At 41.6% G+C, this 24,867-nt stretch overlaps 2 protein-coding genes across 2 annotated transcripts in view; both read right to left on the minus strand.

Moving 5' to 3' along the window:
- LOC311010071 (uncharacterized protein) overlaps positions 1-24,867 on the minus strand; it is a gene marked incomplete at both ends in the record, with an annotated part of 443,514 nt that overhangs the window by 9,343 nt on the left and 409,304 nt on the right. The window lies entirely within an intron of this gene.
- LOC311010023 (scavenger receptor cysteine-rich type 1 protein M130-like) overlaps positions 1-24,867 on the minus strand; it is a gene marked incomplete at both ends in the record, with an annotated part of 42,617 nt that overhangs the window by 2,924 nt on the left and 14,826 nt on the right. The window contains 3 exons of the mRNA XM_084004505.1: positions 6,421-6,711; positions 6,805-7,119; positions 8,408-8,695. Coding sequence (XP_083860631.1) covers positions 6,421-6,711; positions 6,805-7,119; positions 8,408-8,695 — 894 coding nt within the window. The remainder of the gene's footprint in view (positions 1-6,420; positions 6,712-6,804; positions 7,120-8,407; positions 8,696-24,867) is intronic.

A 24,867-nucleotide genomic window follows, 5' to 3' on the forward strand; every position in this document is an offset into this window, starting at 1 on the left:
GACTGACAACCTCCGTCCAGAGGGAAGAAACTGGAATTCACTGTGCAAAGGGTGTAAACTATCATTTAAAATGGTCGTGGCTATCCGCTGTAACTGTCTGGTATACAGGGAAGAAGGGTTCAGCTGTGGCTCACCTATCAGCTTACTTGACCATTTCACAATTTGATTCAATGTGTTCTTGTTTTTAGTAGAAAGGCTTCCAAACCATGACACCAAAGAAAAGGATAAAACGGACTCAATAAAAGCACGATAAAAAAGAATCATCATGGTTCTGTCAACATTCCAGTAAGACAGTTTTCTAAGACAGTGCAAACGCTGTTGTCCTTTTTTACACACAGTTTCACAGTTTTCTTGAAAGTTCAATTTAAAATCAATGATAGTTCCAAGATATTTGTAGGATTCCACACATTCCACTAACTGACCTCTTATGGTTGTGGCATCATATGTGTGAATTTGTTTGCTAAAATCAATTAACATGTCCTTTGTTTTCGATATGTTAATTTGAAGATGTGACTCTTCACACCACTGCACAAAGTCATCAACTATAGGGCCATGGCCTCTTTCATTCTTTTGGAGCAGACTAACAATAACGGAAACATCTGCATACTTAATAATTGTCCTGTTTTGATATTTGCTCTGGCACATGTTTGTGTAAAGAATGAACAGAAGTGGAGAGAGTACGCATCCTTGTGGGGAGCCTGTGGAGCTATGTAGCTGACCAGACAGGACCCCGTTCACCCTTACTCTCTGTCCTATTAGTTAAAAAATCCAAAATCCAGCCTACAAGATTAGAATTAAAATTGAATTGCTCTAAAAGGCGCTTGGCCAAAATGTGTGGTTGGATGGTATTAAAAGCAGATGAAAAGTCAATGAAAAGGATTCGAGCATGAGATCCACTTCCCTCCAGATGCTTAAAGAGCAGGTGGAGCAAGGTGGTTGTGGCATCCTCTACTCCCCTGTGAGGCCTGTAAGCGAACTGCATGGGGTCAAGAGCATTTTTAGTGATTTTTAAGATCTCTGACCTTACCAGTTTCTCAAAGTTTTTCATTAAAATTGAGGTCAAAGTAACCGGTCTAAAATCATTAAAAATTTTGGGGCCACTAGATTTAGGTACTGGGACCACTATAGCATCCTTCCAGACCTTTGGGACATATTGTGTCTGCAAGGATTTATTAAAAATGTAGTGGAATATGGGACTTAGCTCTTTTGTACAAGATTTAATCAAGCGTCCACAGATATTATCTGGGCCTTGGCTTTTGTTGACTTTTGTTTTGTAAAAAACATTTTCAACATCTCTACATGTGATGTTAAAATGCTGATTGTTCCTAAGTTTGTGTTGAAGTTCCTGAACCTCCAGACTAAAATCCATGTTATCAAAACGAGTGTAAAAACAGTTAAGAGCATTGGCAAGCTCACAATCAGACTTAAAACCCTCTAAGGAAACATGGCTGTTATGCCCTTGACTCTGGATGCCCGCAATTGTTTTCATGCAGGACCAAGCTGAGCCAAGGTTATTTGCAGCCATCTTATCTTCAAGTTTAGACTTGTATCTCTGTTTAGCTTTTAAAATTTCAGTTTTCAACTCCTTAGTGGCCATATGTAAGTCAGAGGCGACTCCTTGCTTAAAAGCATTTTTCTTCTTCTGTATACAGTCTTTTACGGACTTATTTACCCATGGTTTGTTATTTGGGTAGATTTTGACTTGTTTACAGGGAATGATCGTGTCTCTACAAAAAGTCACATATGAACAAATGACATCAGTCAATTCATCCAAGTCATCACCAGAGGCGATTCTAGAGTCTGTTGGGGCCCCAAGCAAAATTTTCAGTGGGGCCCTTCTGACTAAACAATAACAATAATAATCTTCTAAATAATCTGACGCCGACGTGAGGTGGATAGATTGACATGGGGCCCCGTTCGGGAGGTTTCAAGATGTCAATGCAAATCGCCCATTGTTGTTGTTGTTTATTTACACTTTACACAAATTTATTTTTTAAACATTCATAAAACAGCCCTCAGGCCGAGTCTCGGGGGCCCCCTGGCAACTCGGGGCCCCAAGCAGTTGCCTGCCTTGCCTGTTCACAAACAGCGCCTCTGGTCATCACCACAGGATTCTTTAAACACGTTCCAGTCTGTGCTATCATAACACTCCTGAAGGCACATAACAGATTCCTCGGTCCAGTCTTTTATTTCCTTGGTTTGTACCTTCTCCCTCTTCAAGACAGTTTGGTATGTGGGCAATAGATGCACGCAGTTATGGTCTGCGGAACCCAATGGGGGAAGTGGAACTGATTTATAGGCATCTTTCACTGAGCCATAGCAAAAGTCCAGTGTCTTATCCCGCCTGGTTGGACAGGAGACATACTGGTGAAAATTTCTCAGTGTCTTTTTCAAGGAGACATGATTAAAATCTCCCAGTTTTAAAGTTTGGCGCATCAGGAGAAATCGACTGCAGTTTTTGCACCACATCAAAGATCACACCAGAAGCAGTGGCGGCATTTGCTTTCGGGTGAATGTACACAACTGTTAAGAAGATTTGGGGGAACTCACGTGGCAGATAATAGGGACGTAGTGACACAGACAAAAGTTCAATGTCCGAGGCGCAGATACTTTCTCTCACAGTCACAGAGTTACAGTATCGTCTGTTGAGATACAAACATACCCCACCGCCGAGAGTTTTTCCCGTTGCTTCGGCCTGCCGGTCCAGCCGGACAGGAGGCCCAAAGCCGTCAATGAGCAGGTCATGGTTCTGGTCACGGTCGGTCAGCCAGGTCTCCGTTAGGGCCAGGACACAGCATTCCCCGTAGTCCTTCTGGAACCGGACGTTCCCCTGGAGCTCGTCCACCTTGTTTCTGAGCGACTGCACATTCCCCAGGATCATGGAAGGCAAGGGGACCCGGGTCAAGCGCTGCTTCCTTAGACGAAGTCGGACCCCTCCGCGTTTTCCTCGTTTTCTCCTTTTCCCTTCACTTGTCGAGTGACAGGTTTCGTCAAAGTCTCTTCGTATGAAGTCCGGTAGCTGTGCTACATCTGCTCCGCTCGGCAGGCTCGCTGGGTTCAGCTGAAACAACAGCTCTCTGCTGTACTGGATTCTGTCTCGGTTGGCTGCCTGCTTCGTGTCGCGGGCAAGCAGCACACATGATAAAATCCACGACAGGACAAGGGATAAAATATCCATTTCGGAATAGCAGCACTAAAAACAGTTAAAAACACTTGAGACAAGACAGAGACAGGAGACAAAGACGCCACAAACTCTCGCTGCCTGTCGCTACGTGCGTATGCGCCAGACGTCCGTAACTCTTGGTGTGTTTGGCTGTTACCAAACATATTTATAGAGCTGGACTACAACAGAATAACCACAATGTCTGAACATGGAGGAACCTGCTCAGGTACATCATGAACAGGGCAACTGTAACCGTTTCCATGGAAACGTGAGTGCAGTGTGTAATACTGTAAAAGAAACTTGTACTGATGAAATCAGCATGTGGATAGTATTCAGTTTAGTGTTCAGTTCACTGGACAAACAGAACATTCTAGTAGAGGAAACATTCAGGGTCAACTAAAGAAATAGGACAAACCTGAAATGTGGATATAAGGAACATTTCCAGGCTCCACTGCCGTCCTGAAAAACATCTCAACATTCTGACCACCATTGTTTCCATGAGGTCAAAGGAACTTTTCATTTGGAGGGCAGAGACTTTTTATATGAGACACTAACTTTGTTTTGAAGCACGACTTCAATGTTTTGAGTGAGTTCTGACCTTTTGCAGGTGAGTTATGGTGTTGTGTTGGAACATGGAAGCTATTTAGACAAATCAGGTTCTGAGAATATTAACAAAGTTTCAAGAGATGAGCCAAAGAAATTGAAATAAACTGTAACACCAGAACATGTTTAGAACACCACAGCCTGCAGCAGTGTTACATCACATTTACATGAATACACTCTAACAACTGTTATCCATTGTTCAACACTTTCAATATGTTTTCAAGCAGAAACACATCATCATCTGCAGATCCTCTATTCTGTTCCTTCTGCTCAGAGACTCCACAAACGTTGCTCTCCACACAGAGAAGTTACAGCTTTGGATTCTCTCTTATCTTCCTGAGAATAAAGCTGTGTTTAGAAACGTGGTCTAAACCAATAAGAGACAGAGCTCGGGCGGGTCCTTGCCTCTGATTGGCTGTGGTCCTTTTCACTGCTGTAAATTGTGTCAGTTTGAAAAATGCGAGCGAGCTGAGCCGGTACTTTTCTTTGAAAATGAAGAGAGGCAGAAAGCCTGGCCCCAAGACAATTAATTAATTAATTAAAAAGCCCCAAAATATGCCTTCAGACAGGACTGGTTGAAGCAATTCCCCTGGCTGATGTACGATGAAGAAAGGGACTCAATGCACTGCATTTATTGTCAGGAGTGCGGTCAGAATTTGGCCGGTAATAGTGCGTTTGTGGAAGAGTCTCTACGAAGGAGTGCGTTATTGTCTACTGCTGCATTTTGCGTAAAGGGAGGCCGGTCAACATGTTAATTGGACATGTCGGGTGGAGCATGGACACGCACAGTGTTTGAAGGCCCACATTACAGCATGAGACATCATGAATAGGAAATTGTATAGTAGCCTATTCCTAATGTTATTAAAAATGAATAGCCTAAGTAAAAATATAAGTAGGCTAGGCTAAGATCACATAAACAGTTTTCCATTTGCAATCTATAGGCTAGTGACCTGTAGGATCTTTTTATTCTTGAGGAATTTATGCTGCCACAAAGCAAGCATTTGCTGCGTTTGGGCATCAGTGTGCAGATTGGCTGGAGAAAACGGGTGCTCCGGGTGCTGATGGTGCTGCAGTTAACCTAGGCCATAAGGGGGCGTCATTATGTAAAAGGAGAGCGATGAAAAGGTGACCTTTTGGTGTTAAAGGCGACGCGATGAAAAACGTGGGTGCACCTGAATTTTGTGCTGGTGCACCTAAAAAAAAAAGTTAGGCGCACCAGTGCAACCAATGCATAAAGTTAGTCTGGAGCCCTGTAAGGAGGTGTTCAGGGTGAAGGACTCCACGTGGGGGTGGAGATACTGACGAGCCCCCGACTGAGCTGCTCAGAGTTGTGGCCACTTTTGGTGCCTGCTATGGTGGCAACCAAAGAACCTGCTGGTGGAAACCAGCGGCTCAGAAAGCTGTGGAGCTGAAGAAGGAGTCCTTTCAGGCTGCTTGGTGGTCGGCCCAGAGGACTCCTGAAGCAGCACACGTGGAGGTTTCTCTCATACAGATATCTTGGTGCATTCAGCAGATATGTTGAATATGTTGAATTACCAACAGCTGACAGCTTTCTAGATAAGTAAGAATGAAGAAAGTAAAACAACCACATTGCATGCATCTTTGTCATGACGTCATCGCTTCTAGAGCTCCGTCCATATCTTTGTTTCATTTCACGGAGCGCTGCCGCGCCGTTATTTCTGCGTGCGCGCTGCTGTCGCTGTTTCTGTGGTGAGATTGTGATTCAGAAAACTTTACTGTTCATCAGACTTCATGTGTCAAAAGCATCCGTTTATGTGGGCAGGCCAAGACGAGGAGGACGAGATTTCCTAGTGTTAAAAACACGTTTCTAAAAAAACATATACTAGTTTCATTACATACATGTATACATTCCAATAGTACTGATTTGTTTACTATTCAAATTATATTCGGTTCCAGAAGTTCGTTCCAACAGCCCTAAAACATTCTAGTAGTTTTATTATAATTCCTTGTTATTCAGAGACCATGAACATGTGCATAAATATGCAAATGTGTGTGCAATCATTGATGGACTTTCACCGTGTCTGAAGTCAGCGCGTCTGTCGATCCACTCGCCGCTATTTAAGTTTCACTATCAGTTGTGAATCAGTTCATTTCTCAATGTTTCTAACGTCAGATTGTGTTTGGAGCTGCTCATCACATGGATTCTTGTGGGTCATTTGATGACAAAACTCAGAAAAAACTTATCATAAACATCTTCGACATGACTATCAATCACTGTGTGTGTGTGTGTGTGTGTGTGTGTGTGTGTGTGTGTGTGTGTGTGTGTGTGTGTGTGTGTGTGTGTGTGTGTGTGTGTGTGTGTGCGTCAGCCAGAGAGGAGAGACGCTGGATGAAGCGGTGTCTGTTAATTACACTAAAACACAGACTCTCAACGTGTTTTTTCTCTTTTCTTTCGACAAACGCTTATAATGTTATATATATATATATATATATATATATATATATATATATATATATATAAATATTAGAGAAAACAAAGACTTTTATGAATTCAATGAAATTCCGCATTTTACAGTTGATTACATTTTAATTGTCAAAATATGTGATTCCATCATACGGCCCTACTCGGCACGCCCCAGTTTGAAAACCACAGTCATAGATGATGTCATAGATGATGTCACTGAGGGGCTTACCTGAGCAGGTGAGATCCAGGATGGAGGAAGAGGAGACTGATGTTGCACACTCCCTCAGAGTGGATCCAGAATGAACACAGCCAGACCTGATCCCCCACACAGGTCTTCTTGAGGACTCCTCTCTCCGTCCTACAGAAACAGCAGAGCCACAGTCCAGCTCTCTACAGGCAACAGCTGCTTCCTTCAGGGTCCAGTCATTGCCAAACACTGGTCTCCAGTCTCCCTGATGTCTCACCTCCAGTGTTCCAGCACAGCGACTGGCTCCTCCCACCAACCTGACATCATCAGGCTCTGAACAGAAAGAAGAGAGTCGTCAGTCAAAGAGCAAAGTGAGTTTGATGAGAACAGAAATGAACCAGATCAAAGCTGCAGCTCCTCTTCTACCTGAGCAGGTGAGTCCAACAGCTTTGCCAGGTGAGCAGGTGTTTCTATCTGAGCCTGAGCTTCTACAGTCCAGGAGAGCAGACTCATGGCCTCCACACTGGAACTCTTTGGTCCACGTTGGAGCCCCCACGTCTCCATAGAGCGCCCCCTGGAGGACTGAAGGAGCCCCACAGCCAAGCTCCCTACAGACCACCTCTGCATCCTGCTGGTCAAAGTCAGCTTCACACACTGAGGACCACCACTGGTTGGACTGGTTGAACTTCACCTCCAGTCTGCCTGAGCACAGACTAGTCCCATTCAGCAGCCTGACAGAGTCTGGAGAGATGATAGAAGATCAAATAGAGAGAGAGAAAAGACACCAGACACCAGAGAAAAAGATGTCATGAAACTATTCAGTGATTCAAACTGGACTCAAAACAATTCCACCATCAGTTCATCATTTACAGTTTTTCTCAATTGCTTTGCCACAATTCTCAAAAGATAATGAATATTTTCTAAACAACATGTGTAAACCTCCAAACCACTGGCCACTGCTTCACAACAGATTATCATTTCTCATTCTTTTAGACAAATTGCAAATGTTTTAGCACATATATGCAAATGAGAACAATTATCTACAATTAATGATTGAACATATCTTGCTGATCAAAACTGATTATGTTGTTTCTCAGTTGAATAGTTGTTCTCTTCAAAACATGTATGAATTCTTTCATGGTGTGAGTCATCACATGTACAATAGTCCATTCAACTGTCTAAATGTGTCAGCATATATACCATGAATATCATTATGTACTATGGAGTATTTTCTAACGTCCACTAAACTGGTAAATTGTCTGTCAGGAGAAAATTGAACTTCACTAACCAATGAGGAGTTTGTCCCATCTTACATCAACCAATCACACGTCATCTCCAGTCAGCTGGAAGGTGCTATTCATGAGTACGGCTGTTACCAAACATATTTATAGAGCTGGACTACAACAGAATAACCACAATGTCTGAACATGGAGGAACCTGCTCAGGTACATCATGAACAGGGCAACTGTAACCGTTTCCATGGAAACGTGAGTGCAGTGTGTAATACTGTAAAAGAAACTTGTACTGATGAAATCAGCATGTGGATAGTATTCAGTTTAGTGTTCAGTTCACTGGACAAACAGAACATTCTAGTAGAGGAAACATTCAGGGTCAACTAAAGAAATAGGACAAACCTGAAATGTGGATATAAGGAACATTTCCAGGCTCCACTGCCGTCCTGAAAAACATCTCAACATTCTGACCACCATTGTTTCCATGAGGTCAAAGGAACTTTTCATTTGGAGGGCAGAGACTTTTTATATGAGACACTAACTTTGTTGTGAAGCACGACTTCAATGTTTTGAGTGAGTTCTGACCTTTTGCAGGTGAGTTATGGTGTTGTGTTGGAACATGGAAGCTATTTAGACAAATCAGGTTCTGAGAATATTAACAAAGTTTCAAGAGATGAGCCAAAGAAATTGAAATAAACTGTAACACCAGAACACATGTTTAGAACACCACAGCCTGCAGCAGTGACACACAGCAACATTACTGATGATGTCATAGATGATGTCACTGAGGGGCTTACCTGAGCAGGTGAGATTCAGGATGGAGGAAGAGGAGACTGATGTTGCACACTCCCTCAGAGTGGATCCAGAATGAACACAGTCAGACCTGATCCTCCACACAGGTCTTCTTGAGGACTCCTCTCTCCGTCCTACAGAAACAGCAGAGCCACAGTCCAGCTCTCTACAGACAACAGCTGCTTCCTTCAGGGTCCAGTCATAGCCATCCAATGGTCTCCAGTCTCCCTGTCTCACCTCCAGTGTTCCAGCACAGCGACTGGCTCCTCCCACCAACCTGACATCATCAGGCTCTGAACAGAAAGAAGAGAGTCGTCAGTGAAAGAAGTGAAGATTCTGCTTTCTTTCTCTCTTGTTCATTTCTCTATTTACCTGTTGAGTTGTGATTTCCTTCAACCTGGAGTCCTGGAGAAACACAAACATATATATTGTTTTCATTCAATGAAATAAAATCAACAAACATGTTTTCAAATGATGTTGAAGAGAGCGAATATCTGGTCGATGTGACCACTGCTCTTTGAAAATCCTGTTTGTGTCCACTCCTGTATCCATCCTTCTGAGGACAAGCAGATGATGGAGGGAGACAGGAGAGAGACAGACAGCAGATGATGGAGGGAGACAGGAGAGAGACAGACAGCAGGTGATGGAGGGAGACAGGAGAGAGACAGACAGCAGATGATGGAGGGAGACAGGAGAGAGACAGACAGCAGATGATGGAGGGAGACAGGAGAGAGACAGACAGGAGAGAGACAGACAGCAGATGATGGAGGGAGACAGGAGAGAGACAGACAGCAGGTGATGGAGGGAGACAGGAGAGAGACAGACAGCAGATGATGGAGGGAGACAGGAGAGAGACAGACAGCAGATGATGGAGGGAGACAGGAGAGAGACAGACAGCAGATGATGGAGGGAGACAAGAGAGACAGACAGCAGATGATGGAGGGAGACAGGAGAGAGACAGATGGTGGAGGGAGACAGGAGAGACAGACAGCAGATGATGGAGGGAGACAGGAGAGAGACAGACAGCAGATGATGGAGGGAGACAAGAGAGAGACAGACAGCAGATGATGGAGGGAGACAGGAGAGAGACAGATTGTGGAGGGAGACAGGAGAGAGACAGACAGCAGATGATGGAGGGAGACAAGAGAGAGACAGACAGCAGACGATGGAGGGAGACAGGAGAGAGACAGATGGTGGAGGGAGACAGGAGAGACAGACAGCAGATGATGGAGGGAGACAGGAGAGAGACAGACAGCAGATGATGGAGGGAGACAAGAGAGAGACAGACAGCAGATGATGGAGGGAGACAGGAGAGAGACAGATTGTGGAGGGAGACAGGAGAGAGACAGACAGCAGATGATGGAGGGAGACAAGAGAGAGACAGACAGCAGACGATGGAGGGAGACAGGAGAGAGACAGACATGGAAATATCCAAAGCATATGTCATTACTAACCCTTTTCAATAATCAATCATTACTTTTGAAAATTAGGAAAATTAGGTGAAAAGTGTGTTTTATGGTCACAAAGGTGACCGGTGGGATAATGTCTATGTTAGCATATTTCTCCTTCACAGTCTTATAAAATACTTCTAAAATGTAAAACTCTGTTTCTGGCAGCATCTCCATCATCGCCACTAAAATACTTCATCACATGCTAGTGTGACTATTTTACATATCAAAAGTCCTCATACATCACCGATATGAATACAGAAAGCAAACTAAAACATCTCCTTTATTGTAACATTGTGACTTTTGGAAAATGTATTGAAACCTTCATGTTCTAACTTTGTTCTAACATTTTATCTTGTACTTTAGTTCAATATTACTTTAGTGCATTCATTGTAACATTGTAATATTTAATCTGTAGACCAGTCACATGATTCATTTACAATATAGGGGTTATTCAGGATAGAGGTATTCTGCATTCAAGAAGAGGAAAGCATCAAACTAAACTTTGATATATACATGTATATATTTATGTGTGTGTGTGTGTGTGTGTGTGTGTGTGTGTGTGTGTGTGTGTGTGTGTCTCCCCCTCATAGTCCATATCTGACCCATCACTATCACCATCACTGAGGACAGCATCTTTCTCATGTTGAGGGCTAGCTGTAATATTGCATGCCTTGTGTGGGCGGGCCCCTCGGTCCAACATATGCAGCATGTTAGTGTGTGTAAGTTCAACTAGAAGACAGAAGAGAAAGTTAGGTAGAACAACAACTCTGTATGTGTACAAGTTGAAGAATGCCCTGTCTTCTCATGATAGGATTACTTGTTCATGTCCTTAACACAATCATGTCTGATCACTAATGTCACTTATTAATCATCTAGTTTCTTTGATCGTCTGTTATACTTCTCTATGAGTCGTATCTTCCCATCTTTTTCTTCTTATTTAATTAATGACATGTTTCTGTTTGTGTCCGTGTGTTTCTGTTCAATGTTTTGTCTAAATTGTGTTTTCATTGTATTCATGTTGTTCGGGACCCCCTGGAAAACGAGATGGTACATCCCAAGGGCTTATTCCTAATAAAGAACTCCAAACAAGTCCATGTACATCTAGATACTGTACATTGTGTTATCCCACTGGTCACAACATGTTTCTTCATTCTGTGACTTCAGTGAACAGAGTTGAGTGATTGTAAATACATATATCAATACTCAACATCTTAAAGATTATGTGAACCAGAAATATTAGTCTTATCTTCATATTAACATACTTTACTAAGCTTTTTTTGTCGGAGCTTTCATGCAGCCATCCTCCTCTACAGGTGCAACCAGGAAGTAATCAGCTCTGGTCATGTGACATTTACACTAAACATGCAACACTGCACATATGTCATTGAGAGGTTTTATTACTTCAATACTTTCTGGAAATGGATCGATACAATATTCAGTCATGTTTGTAGGACCTGTTAACTGAAAATGATTTCATGGTTACTATAGTGACCGATGGGATTAAATTTAAAGTGCACAGCTTAACCAATGTTAATGTTATTTAATTTACCTGACAATGTTCCTCTCTCAGCCTGAACCATCATAATATCAAATAAAAAGGATACAAATTATGATCTCTGGCTCCATTTTAATCAGATCAGTTAGTTATGTCTTCTTTGTGCTTTAGGGTCAACAGCAGCTGGTTGCTAAGCAACGGGAGTGGCAAAGTGTGAGGGCGGGAACAGCTGGTGACTCAAACAGGAAGTCCTCTGTAGATCAGACCGTCTTGGCCTTCACGTTCTACGTCAGCTGTGTTCTCTGAAGGATGCAGCCGCTGAATTTAGACACAACTATTGTGTTTCCTGTGACCCCTCCACAATAAAAGTTTATGTAGTTGAGGTGTTTTAATGTGAAGCAGCAGCATTTAAATGCAGCTCTGACACAGAGTGAACAGGAAACCGTGAGGATGATCAATCAGATGGACTTACACACAGTAACACTGATCACATGCTGCATCGTTTGTCACAAGTCTGAATATATGGCGGACTAACAACACCAACCGAACAGAGAGATGCTTACTGAATATACATACAGTGATTGTAGAAATAATACATGTAACCACTTCAAAACATTCATTTCACAAATACTTATTTACAACAATGATAACTGCAGCTTAGAAAAACATAAGTAGACACTGGCTGCAGCCCAACCCTCCCACAGTAGAAGAATGGACAGATATGATTAATGATAGATACTGAATGGGAAGAAAGTCACCTTTTCACTTCATATACAAATGGATAAATTCACAAAAATATGGTCAAAATGGGTTTCCTTCATGAAAAGACACAGACGGATCTAAGGGAAGTAACGGATTAAATATGAAAGTGTCCTCAGCTAATTGAACGGTCATTTTAAAAGCTGATAGACAATCTCCCTACAAAGGTGTTTCCTCTTTTCATGTATTATTTTCCCACACACCCCTGCTCTATTTCACTTGTTCTAATGTTGGGAAAAACCTGATTCTTATCCCCTCCTCTCCAATGTTTTATTTTTATAGTTATATATAATTATCCATGTACATGTGTACACAATCTGTGTCCATTTATAAAAATGAATATATTATTGGTTTCACAGTCGTTGGAAAATAGCATGTCATTTGAACCCCAGCTGTAATTCAGTCTGTCAGCCGCTAGAGGGAGCTAGAGGGCCATCAATCCGACCGTCCGAATACACGGAAGTACATCTCTCATGTGAAGAGATGCACAAAGATGCTCCTGAAGTACAAAGCTGAAATCTAAAAACTGCAGTTTAAGAGCAGCAGATAAATTTACAGAGGATAACATGTTTGAGAAATACAATTTAAAAATGTTATGGAATGTAAGGGCAGAGAAGAAAATACAAAGAGATATGTTTACACTGAAATAATATATGACTCAGTAATGTTTGTTTCTGTGTGAAGTTCACAACATTTTTCTTATGAAAATAGAAAAGTAGTTGTTGAAATATGGATTTTTCTGAAAAATAGATATGTAAATGGTAAAATGTTGATTTTTCTCATGAAAATATTAATGTTAAAAATGTTGGCCCACTAGGGAGCCTTGTCTTGGTCATGTGTTCTTGAGAGCCAAATCATCTGTATTTTTTTTAAACTGGTATAATAAACTTTGATTGCTAGTATATATGTTGTTGTATTTATTAAATGAGTGAGCTATAGTAGGCCAATGAAGTGACAAGGTTATAATGGTGGAAGTGTATAGTGATATATCTGGCCCTCTGGTCGTGAGGTGAACATTTGTGTGTCCCTCCCTTTCATCAAAGCTGCCCTCCCTGTTCTGGATGAACTGCTTTTTACTTCCCTGTGATCAAAAGCAAGGAAAACATGATTGATGTATGAAATACTCTGAAAAAACAAACAAACAAGAAATAATAAATGACTGGAATAGAATGAAAACCTCTGATTGGATGAAAATCCCGTGAGTGGAGCCTGGCGGTGTTGATGTATGTGAGCAGTTTACTTCCCTGTAGGGCTGTCAAAATTACTCTAAAATGACGTTCAAATATTCCCTTTAAAAAAACACATATATTCAAACATATTCTAATTTCTGGTTGTGCATTAGGCACGTCAATAACAGGACAAATTAATACAACGAGACATAACTACTTGTATTGGTAATTTATTTAAGTTTAAACATATTCAACAACATATTACCTACAAAAATAAGGAAATGAACTGATGGACAAGCAGACCTCTCTCTCTCTCTCTCACGCTCTCTCTCTCTCTCTTCCTCTCTCTCTCTCACGCTCTCTCTCTCTCTCTCCCTCCCTCCCTCCCTCACTCTCTCACCCCCTCCCTCTCTCTCCCTCTCTCTCTCTCTCCCTCTCTCTCCCTCTCACGCTCTCTCTCTCTCTCTCCCTCCCTCCCTCCACATATCGGTTTAAATGAACGACAACAAGAAACAAATGCTGATCAAGAGTTTAGAGCAATTTAAGGTCGTGATTCTTGTCCTAAATATGTCAGGCTTCATTCAGTGGTTGAAACAAATATTATTAACATTAATTGAAGTTGCCACTGTTTTTTAACGTATGATTCAAAATAATTTTCACATTCGAAATTCTGTTTTTAACAACTATTCGAATATATATTGGAATTTAGAATATTTGTCGACAGCCCTACTTCCCTGTGATCAAAAGCAAGGAAAACATGATTGATGTATGTAATACATACTAAAAAAGAAATAATAAATGACTGAAATGGAATGAAAACCTCTGATTGGATGAAAACCCCGTGGAGTGGAGCCTGGCGGTGTTGATGTATGTGAGCAGTTTGTTCTCATTTAGAGATCCAACACAAATAATATCACATCATCTTTAAAGCAGAGTCCTACCTGAGATCCACAGCAACAGCACCAGCACCAACAGGGGGTCCATGATGTGCAGGTAGACCGTCTGTCTGCCCGCCTGTCTGTCTCTGCTCTGATAAAGACCTGCGCTGTCCTCAATGTAGATCTGTGTACATGAAGAGGTGGAGCTTTACTCTTTACTTAAAAACATTTCTCAGAACTGCATTTCTGGGAAACTAAAAAACTTTTAATCGGACAAGAATCTACCTACTGAGGACATATTATATGACTGTTACTATGACAACCAGGAAACCACTTAGATGTTCCTGTGAGATTAATGCTGTCAGTGTGGTCTTATTATTTCCGCTCGATGTTTCAACAAAAAGTCTTTCAGAGGAGACTGGATGACAGCTTATATTAACTGTTGATGGATCTATTGAATGTTTTAGTAATCAATCATTGAGTCTATAAAACACCAGTAAACGGTATAAAATGTGCAGCCCAGTCTGTCAGAATCCGAGGTGAAGTCTTTAAATGTCTTGTTTTGTCCGACCAACAGTCCAAAAGCCAAAGAGATTCAGTGGATGTGGATCTCTGCAGGAAGCTCCGAGCTGTCCATTCCTGTTGGATTCCTTCTAACTTCTGAATTCAAACATCGTCCCTCAAACTCGTAGCAGGAAAATGATGATGAGAAACTGTTTGTGTTATTTTAGCTGCATTCGGCCTCCAGAGGGGTTCCACCTTTGTCACGGCCTCCTGCACCGCTTTAATCTGGCGCTCAAATACTCTAGAAAACAACTTTGACAGGTACGGTGGCTGAGGAGGAACATACAGGGTGAACTTTACAATAGTGATCCAGCGCTTTATCAATACATTACAACCAGAATCAAAGAGAGGGAGTGAGGGGGGCTCACAGTCTGGTTATGGGACCAGCCGGTCATAAACTGATGCACGGTGAACCTTTGCTGAACAACATGAACAGCTTCATGAACACAATTCAATAACATTTATGAATATAGGCCAGAGATCTTCAACATGGGGTCCGGGACCCATAGGGGGTCCACGGATTTCCAGCAGGGGGTCCCCAACATTATTTGATCCCAAACCTTTTTTCTTACAAAATTAAAAATATGTTCAAAAATACACATTAACATTAATACAACATCTAATAAGCAAATATAAATGTTAATTGTTGTGTAAATGTGAAATTGTGATGTAGAAATGCCAATATAGATTTACAACATGTTCTGTAAATATATATTTCTGTCAACAATTATTATTTTAATGGCTAAGCATTGCATACATACATCATTACAAAGTACCTGTATACATGGCACTATAGGCTGCACTACACATTATTATTGGCCCGGCTTAATAAGGAACATGATTAATATGATATGTAATAGGGGGCCCTCCACCGTGTCACTATCAGCCAAGGGGCCCTTGGCCTGGAAAACGTTGAAGACCTCTGATATGAATGAATGTAAAAATATGGTCACACTGTTTAAATAATGACAGTAGGCTACTTCACTGGATGGAAACTTGGAATGAGCAGTGGGATAACCGGAATGAACACATTAGTTTCCCAACAAAGTGACTGAGATACAGATAAGACTGATAGATCCTGGATCTTAGCCCGGTCTGGAGCAGGCTAGCTCCACAGGATACATCTCCATGGTGACCGATGCCATGACATGAGACATACTTTCATGGAACTGGATCAAGGCTAACTTCAGCCAGGATCTGGACCTCTGGACTCTGAACCTAACCCCGGACTCTGAACCTGACCCCGGACTCTGAACCTGACCTACGAGTCACCATGGCAACCAGGAGAGTTAGAGATATTACTTTTGTGTTTATGGAGAAAACAAGCTCATCCTTAGAAAGCGGAGCAACACAGCTGCAGCAACGGAGCAATAGTTGGTCTGGGAAGCAAATGTAGACCGAATTAAATAGTCATTTGATTTCAAAGTGAATAACATTTTCTTTTTAGGTCCACAGCGCAGTACAGCGGTGTAACGGTAAGCAACGCTGACTAATACAAACCCGACTGAGGTTCAGTTCCTGTTGGTCATGGCTGAAAGTTGTGGAAATAAAAAGAAGAGTTTTGATTTAGGTTTAATCCCACAGACACAAAAAGAATGTGGCTGCAGCTGAAAATGAAGCATAAGAATATTGTGCAGCCTAAGATATGGTTTTAATCATATTTCACATATTAAACAGAGTTAATATCAGTGGCTATTTCTACTTCCAACAGAACGCTGCTTCAACACACAGAAATGTCCTTAAACATTTCAGAAAACTCCCGTTTGCAAAAAACCTAAGAGCTCTGCAAAGAATCTGGTCTGAGATTACGATATGAAATAAAGAAATGGAAGGCCGGAGAATATTGTTCAGATGTGTGATGGATGGTGAGGTAAAACTGAAGAGTTCTACTAAGTAATCAACATCCTCTCCAGACGCGAGGCTGCTAGAATCACTTGTGCTTCCATATCGATGGTTGACGAGGAAAGGACTCTGCAAGTTTCCACAGCTGGTTCAGGATCAGCAAAATGGAGGAGACAGATTGGGAGAAACTCAGTTTGTTGAAGAAAACCTGAAGCCAGCGAGCAGGTTAGCTTCACAGAGTCAGTTACCATGGTAACAGTTTACTGATAAGGAAACGTCAGCCTGTTAAAGCCTGAACGTATTAAGTGTATGTTGCAATAACAGCTGAGTGGAAGGAGAGGCGGTTTGAGGGGGAAGGGGGTGGAGCTGCTGATACAGCTGATAACGACACACACGTGCACGCGCTAGTGCTCGAGACGGCAGAGTGTGTGCAATCAGGAAGTAAGCATCGACACACAGGCACGCCGTCCAAGTTTACCTCCGGCCCGACTTTTTGATTGACGGGGTTTTTAACCTTTAATCTGCAGAATCAAGATCACTTTAGGTATTTACAAATCAGGGATTTTGTCTGCAAAATATTTAAAAAATGATACTACAATGGGAGAGGAGATCCTAGACATTTTTCAAAAAGCCTGTAAAAGAAGCTACTTACCAAAACCAGAATATCTAAATGATATTGAAAAGAGACCATTCTCTGAATATTAAAGCAAGATGGAAAGCCGAGCTTCACAAGCTCTCCCTCCTGGAGAGAACGGGACTCCATTATTCTGAACTCAGCACAAAATACTCACTTCTCTAATCACTCTGCTTGCTGGAGGTCCTGTTGAAGCATCTTCACATTTCCTGGAATCGCCCTTCTGTGGCTCCATTTTGGTGTCCATGGTGTCCTGGAAGCAGTTTTTAAGATGAAAATCTATTTTAGTGTTTAAATCTTGTACCTGGGTGATCTAGAAGGGCTTTCAACTAACATGTAGAAGTTAACTTGACTGACAATTATTTCAGTGTATCTGTATCAGATTGGGTTGTAAAGCGGCAGAACATTTCCAGTACATTTTCTGAAGACTTTCCATGGGAAGTTACGCTGGGGAATTTGGGAAATATTCATATATTATATTTGCACTTTACAATATGCAGCTGCAGTTTTGTGGCATTCTTCACGTATGTCTTTTCACAATATTTACACACAAAGACTTTCCTTGAACATTAGCTTGTGTGAAATCGGATGGTGCACGTGGCATTTCTCGGTAGAATAAGAAAACAGTATTCATACTCTCAAGTGTACTTGCATGAAATCTGTCCGTTTTAGTCAAAATTATGCTTAAGTATATTTTCCACAACTATATTAAAAATCCCTGTTCAGGACCAACCTTCAATTTTGTAAATTGCAGGTTTATTCCCATGAATTCCTGATAATTCCCATGGAAAGTTTCCAACTGAAACTTGCATTAAGCAGCCCTGTGACGTCACTGCTCCTCTCCTGTCAGCCTCTCTGCTGCTGTGAAGACACACAGCGGTGGTAGGGAGGACGGGCTGGTTGTCTCAACCTCAGAGTAACAACAAGTTCACCTGTTTCCAGACGCTTGACGTTAAATTATGACTCAACTGTTTTACCTTCAAACTGACGTTCGTGTTGTTTAATCCGACGTTCCGTTTGTCGTGTAAAACATAACGGAGGACACGAAAAACCCATTCTAACGTTCGGTTTAAATGAATCATTTCACTGTACGACTCCAGTAAACCTGAATCCAAAGTCCGTCTCATTCTCTCCGTGGTCTCTCCGCTTCGCTGTCCGCTCTTCCAGCGCGTCATCCAGCCCGCTGTTCCCCCACAAACACACAGCAGAGACGGCAGAGACACACGGAGCAGTGAGGGGGGGCGACGCGGCCAAATGTCCGTTCAGAACAGAGTTTTGAGTTCATAGTCTGCAGCATGCTCCACGTTATCACAAGTAATTAGTGGCATTATATTCATTACCAAAGCATTGGCTCATTAATTATCAAACTTCCTGGACAATAGAATGATTGAGAGAGCGAAGCTGGGAAGTGACCATGGCGGTGACTCAGCCGTGAAACCCGCAGCCACAGTAACATATTAGTACGACGCTGAAGTTGGCTTCCGATTCGCCAGCCTCCGATTCGGCACTTAAGGGGAAAGTTAAGGGGAAATTAACTCATTGTGCAGTGCGACTGTTTGTCCACTGATTGACTGTTTTTTGTGACACTTCTTGATGTGAAAACTTTTTAGACATTTTAGGTAAGACACCAGCTTTGCCTGACACCTACTATTGTATCTGTAAAACTTTTATTTAATTTGTGAAAATGCTAAAGGGGAGATTTTGCCGTTTTTGTTTTATACCAAGACCTCATTAGACCAGGTCCAGATCCAAACCACTGTGCCTAGACTTCTCAGATCTACGCACATTCTGGAGACTGGAGGGGAATCAGCGACACAGCTGGAGCTGTGGTGAACTGAAGTCAGATTGTAGGAAGTAAACGTGAGAAGAACTATTATCATTTTGATGACTCGCACACATTTAATTACACTCCATATCATACGTTAGATCCGTGTTATCATGATGAACTCCAGCAGTGTTTTTGATGCCTTTTCATGCAATTTTTTTCATAAACACCTTCTTTTAAAATCCAACTCGTATCTTAAATCAAAATAATTTAGAAATATTGAATCAGCGCTGTCACCGCAGGAGGAGGAGGAGGAGACGGCCCGACTGCATGTAATACAGGATACAATAAATACCCTCCATTAGATCCAGTGGCGTGGCGTGGGGAACATTTCCGAGGAAGCCAAGTGAGACACAACCTCGAAGCTGTGTATGTTTTTTACGGGGTGGGAGCAGAAAAACGGATGTTGCAGTTTATATGTTGCTATTTCCCGTGGTTGGATGAACTATTAGAGCGCCCAGCATCATTTTACCAGGACTTACACACGCTGAGCTCTCTCTCTCTCTCTCTCTCTCTCTCTCTCTCTCTCTCTCTCTCTCTCTCTCTCTCTCTCTCTCTCTCTCTCTCTCTCTCTCTCTCTCTCTCTTATTATTATTATATGGTTATTCAGGGAGCAGGAATCCTTGTCAAAAAGGAGACAGGGCCAGCAGAATAGCCGCTGTAGCTTGGCGCTACCAGCTAGCCACTCAGTGCGGACGTAATTCTCCTCATTAAAGGTAAGAAAACCTTTCTTTTTTTCCACCAAGGGAGTTCAGCGCAGCTTGGCCTCCTCACAGACAACAGGGTGCAGTAACATGTTTTCAACACTCATTCACCCCGTAACATTTAGAGGGGCGCTGTTTAACACATCATGAAACGCTCAATAATTACTGAAGGGAGACGAGGAGGAGACGACAGACACGTCACAGAGGGATTACGTAAACTGTTAAAAAAGTGATTTTATTAAATGATGGTTATATTCTGAAAAAACGGAGGAAGCCTGGCTTCCCTTGGCCTCTGCAAGGAAACACCACTGATTAGATTAGAAAATCAGGAAATGATCCATTCGCCAGTGTGCACTTTGATACTGGGAGTGAGTTTGAATTGAATTTATTATACAACCATACAGTAGAATGTCTTGATATTTTCTATAATAACATTCAGGATCACTCAACAAGAATCCATTGAAAATATTAGCAAACCTCTTAAGGAATAAGTTTAATTCATTTATGAATATGAGGAAATTATCTGATTGTCAGTATGCACTTGAGAGAGATTTGGAGGTGACTTTATTATAAAACCATCCAGTAAAATGACTTGATATTTGCTATGTAACTGCTAGTCACAGTCACTCTGAACAAAGATCTATTGAAGAAATTAGCAAACCCATCATTTTCCTCATGTTTAACCGTTGCACCTGATATAAAAACTGCTTTCAACACCATTTTGGTAACTTCGGGCACCCGTACCGTAAGTACAGGAATAGATGCGCAACAGATTTCGGCGGCTGGCGTGACCGCAGTGAGCCACGGCCCCCAGCCCGACTGGAGGGGTATCAACATCCGTGAGGATGTCATGCGGGGTTTGTAAGATAAGGAAGACAACAATCATTGTTCATTTTAACGAAGTCACTTATTAATATGGCAATTTCTTGCATCACAGAGCGTGTTTGCTGTAGCTCATCTGCAACGTTGTTGATGGCGGTGATTGTGTCTCAATTGTGTCTCGCTGAAGTTGCAGGACGGCATCAGTGAGCACCCGACCGCTTGATGTGCCATGCGCCCAGGGTGCACTGCTGCTTTGCGCCGACTTGGAAGCTGTGCCGTCCTCACGTCACCCTCCCTTATAAAGGGAACATTGCGTACAGCTTGCCTGTTTTATAAATCAGATTTTTTTTTTTGGCGCAAAAAAACTTTGGCTTTTGGGCGTACGTACACTTTTAGTAAGGATCCTACTGACAGTTTTATAAATGAGGCCCCAGGTCTGTGCCACGGTCAAGTTCTGAAGTGCGCGAGGGCTCGCTCACGGACATTTTGAGCCCACTACTTTCGATGCTGACTTTACCTGAGGGAATTACCCACAGTTCATAGCGTTGCAACGTGAAACGTGGGGTTACCAGGGGAAGTCAGAGGAATTACAATGTGTGGAATATTACATTTACACAGATATATTAACATTAAAGATTTAAGGAGCATAAACCACTTGAAATCATAGACATAAATCAGACGGGTGTGTAGAGGTGGATACACAGGTGGAATGAGACGCACACATATTTGTTTCTTTATTGTATGTTTAGGTGTGAAGGAAAGGTAATGGTACATGCCAATTAGGGAAAGGAGGTGCTGGGGGGATTTAAGCGGGTTGTTTGGGGGAAGATGGTGTTGAGTGAGGATGTGTGGGAAACCTGTTGTGTTGAAGGTAGTGATGGTGAGATGAAGCCTCATGAAACATCAAAGCCTCTCAGCATGGGTGTAATTTATGGTATGGACGGTAGGGACATGTCCATACCACTTTTGGAATGAGTAGAATTGTCCCCACCACTTTTTCACAAATGGCGTTTCCATAAAATACTGTAGCATAGGCCACCGCCTTTCCCCACCGCTTCACAGTCTCCCAAAGAGTAGTTTGATAGCCTATCCCCTCTACTCGCAGGGGAAACAGAGCTTCTGATTGGTGCTTTTCCTCTTTGGTCCCGCCTATGTGTCGTGGATGTTTGTTTGTTTGCCAAAAGCGCAATCATTTGAAAGGAAATACTGAACGGAAGGCATGAGTTGGAGTGGAGACAGCTGCACTGTGACCGTTGTTCAGGAGAGGAACGTTTTCAACGTTTCCTGCAAAGATCTAAGGATTTTCTAGACCTTGAACTAATCTATTTTAGTGGAAAAACAGCTGTAACGTAGTCTAGATGGAGATGCTATATGCCACACTGAAATATGTTCCTTATTTCTGGTCCCTTGCTCAACTAGCGTTATTTCAGCAGGCAGAAGCAGATGGATTAGCTACTAGCATCATGGACACTGGGTCAAAAGATATACGCTCTTATTTCTTGAATGTAAGTAGGCAATCTAGACAGTTGGCAGTGATGGAGAAAATACTGACTTATTCATGTGAGCTTGTTATTTTCCAAATTTGCATTGCATTAGCCTATGAATTCCAGATCATTTCAGTTTGTTTCTGTCTGTGAGTGAAGACCACATGTTTTTGGCTCATTCACTTAAGCTTGTGTAACCGGTCAATGAATGACATATTTTTGTAACCTTTAATTTGATATTTTGTGGTTTGTAGAGTTTTATTTGACTAAAATGCTGTGTTGTTCATGGTAGCTGAGTATTGGGAGATTTATTTGTTGTATAACTCTGCCATCTAGTGGTTAGTGGTGGCTATTTCAGTGTGCACATGTGTGAGTGCACATGATAAATTGCACGTTTTTCCTGATGAGTGCACATAAATTTAGTTGTTATGTTGAGAACATTGCTGTTTTGAGAGCTTAATAAAGTGCCATAAAACAACAACAGTGTCCCATCTTCAATGCATCATTATGTATCACGCTACGAGAGAGGTATGGAATTATAGTTTTATCTGCTTTAAATTGTCTAGCGATGTATCTTACTATGTTGTAAAAAAAAATTGGCAAATTTCTGTCCCCACCACTTTACAAACCAAACCTACACCCTTGCCTCTCAGTCAGATGAACCACCAAAGTGGTTCCACCCCAAAGCTTCAAATAAGTACGCTAGGGACCCCTAGTGGTGAATGAAATAATGAAGAAAGTCAAAGAGTTTCCAGTCAACCTAACATGAGATGTTTGCTTCATGTGCCGATCCAACATGAAATCATTTGAGAATTAAAGTCATCTTGGTGATACATGTGTGTGAGTGTGCCTTTCATAAATAGTGCTGAACTCAAGGTAGAAAATAAGTCATTCGGTAAAATTCAAACCTGGATTTGAACCATCAACACTTTGATAATGTGTCTTATTCCTTAGCCACTACACCACCATTGTCTATTTGTAGCATGAGATAGTAGTAATACTTATAATAATGATATATAATAATAATCATTTTTAATATAAGTAATGGATCCATGAAGGTGGGTCAATGCAACTCATATATATATGATAATAACAATAATTATAATAAGCAGGACACTACAGGGAGTCGAACCCCATCTCAGTAAACTGAAAGTATCTCCACCGCTGTCTTTTTATATTATTATTTCCATTATGTATTCATTCATATTAAACTCATGAATTACATATACATTGATTTATAAATATATATCCATGAATGAATACATTTGATTTATAAATTATATAGATACATTAGTTTGTGAATTATATTTACATTAATGTATTATACAACATTCATTTATGAATTAGATATACATTACAGTCCTTCTGTGCAAATAAACTTTTTTTTCATGAGGCATCAACTGTTTCTTCCCTTTTCTTCACAATAGTGAACAATTTAACAAAAGGCACAACTAGTTTCTTTCTTTTCAGATTCAAGATGAATGGCGTGCTCAATTCCTTTTGAATTTGATTTGGGTGCTCTTCGGTCCAAGGTAGAACGTCTTAGAGGCAGAGTAGAGAAAGAAATCTCTGATAGCCGAGGCACTCCTTAATTAAAATGTCCACGCGTAGCAGCATGGGGCCTTCTTCAGGGCATAGTGAAGCAGATAGGAAACTGATCTTAAAAAGGCAAAGAGAAGCAGACACACAGGTGCTGACAATCAGTGCTGAAGGTCTGCAGGTAATTACTAGGACACGCCTCTCACACGGTTCTCAGCACTCAAGCTGTTGGTCACAATAATAATCAGAAACACAGGCAACAGATAGCATGCATATGCATACACATACATATACATATACAGTACATAAACATTTACATATAAAGAGTGAGTAATCACAGTAAAACTACAACCAGTGTTGCAAAATCACAGAAAAGGTCTATAATCTATCTCCTCATTTAGTCCTGGATAGTCCATTGCTTTAAAGCTCCAAATCCAAAAGGTTTCACGTTGCAATAACTGTTTTAAAACGTATTGATTTTTTAATAATTTCAATACCCTGAATTCTCAAAGATGACGGGTCACTATGGTGTGTTTCTTTATAATCTTAGGCCATAGGGTAATCTTTGTTGTTGACTCGGATTGCGTATTTGTGTTCATAAAACCGTTCTTTTAGTTTTCTTTTAGTCCTGCCCACATAGAAACACCCACATGGGCATTGTAGGCGGTAGACCACATACTTTATATGTAAATGTTTATGTACTGTATATGTTTATGTTTATGTATATGTATATAGCAGACGGAGACAGGCTTCCACCAACAAACCAAAAACCCACTAAATGATAATACATTCAGATGGAGTTCTGAGAGAAGTTGGTGAAGAAAAGCTGCTAAAATGAGGAAGACAACAGTAAGTGTAGAAAGCTCTGGGTTGGGTTGAAGTGGTGTTTGTGGACAGAATGTTACCTTCAGTGTTTTTCTGAGAAACAGGGTGAAATATTACTTGAACATGGATTATGTGTTGGATGAACTACAGGAGATGCTGGACAGATACAGAAAAGCATGCTGGGTCTAATGTCATCAGTATATTTGGTGGGTAATTGGAGCCACGTTGTTATTTTCCTTGCTTTTTGAATGGAGTTCTGCGGGTACAGACACCAGTTCTTCTCCAGTTCAAACCAGCGTCTTGCGGCTCCATTCAGAGCTGCTACATAAAGACGGCGTGGCTCACCTGTCGGTGTCGGGGCCGTTCTTGGCGATGATCATCTTCAGCTTGCCCAGCCCGCCTACGGGCGCTCGGTCGGTGCCGGTGGTGAACTGCAGGAAGAGGCGCTTCTGGTCCTCCCTGAACGAGTGCAAC

The sequence above is a fragment of the Eutrigla gurnardus genome (assembly GCF_963514095.1).
Source record: "Eutrigla gurnardus genome assembly, chromosome: 24".
Taxonomy (NCBI): domain Eukaryota; kingdom Metazoa; phylum Chordata; class Actinopteri; order Perciformes; family Triglidae; genus Eutrigla; species Eutrigla gurnardus.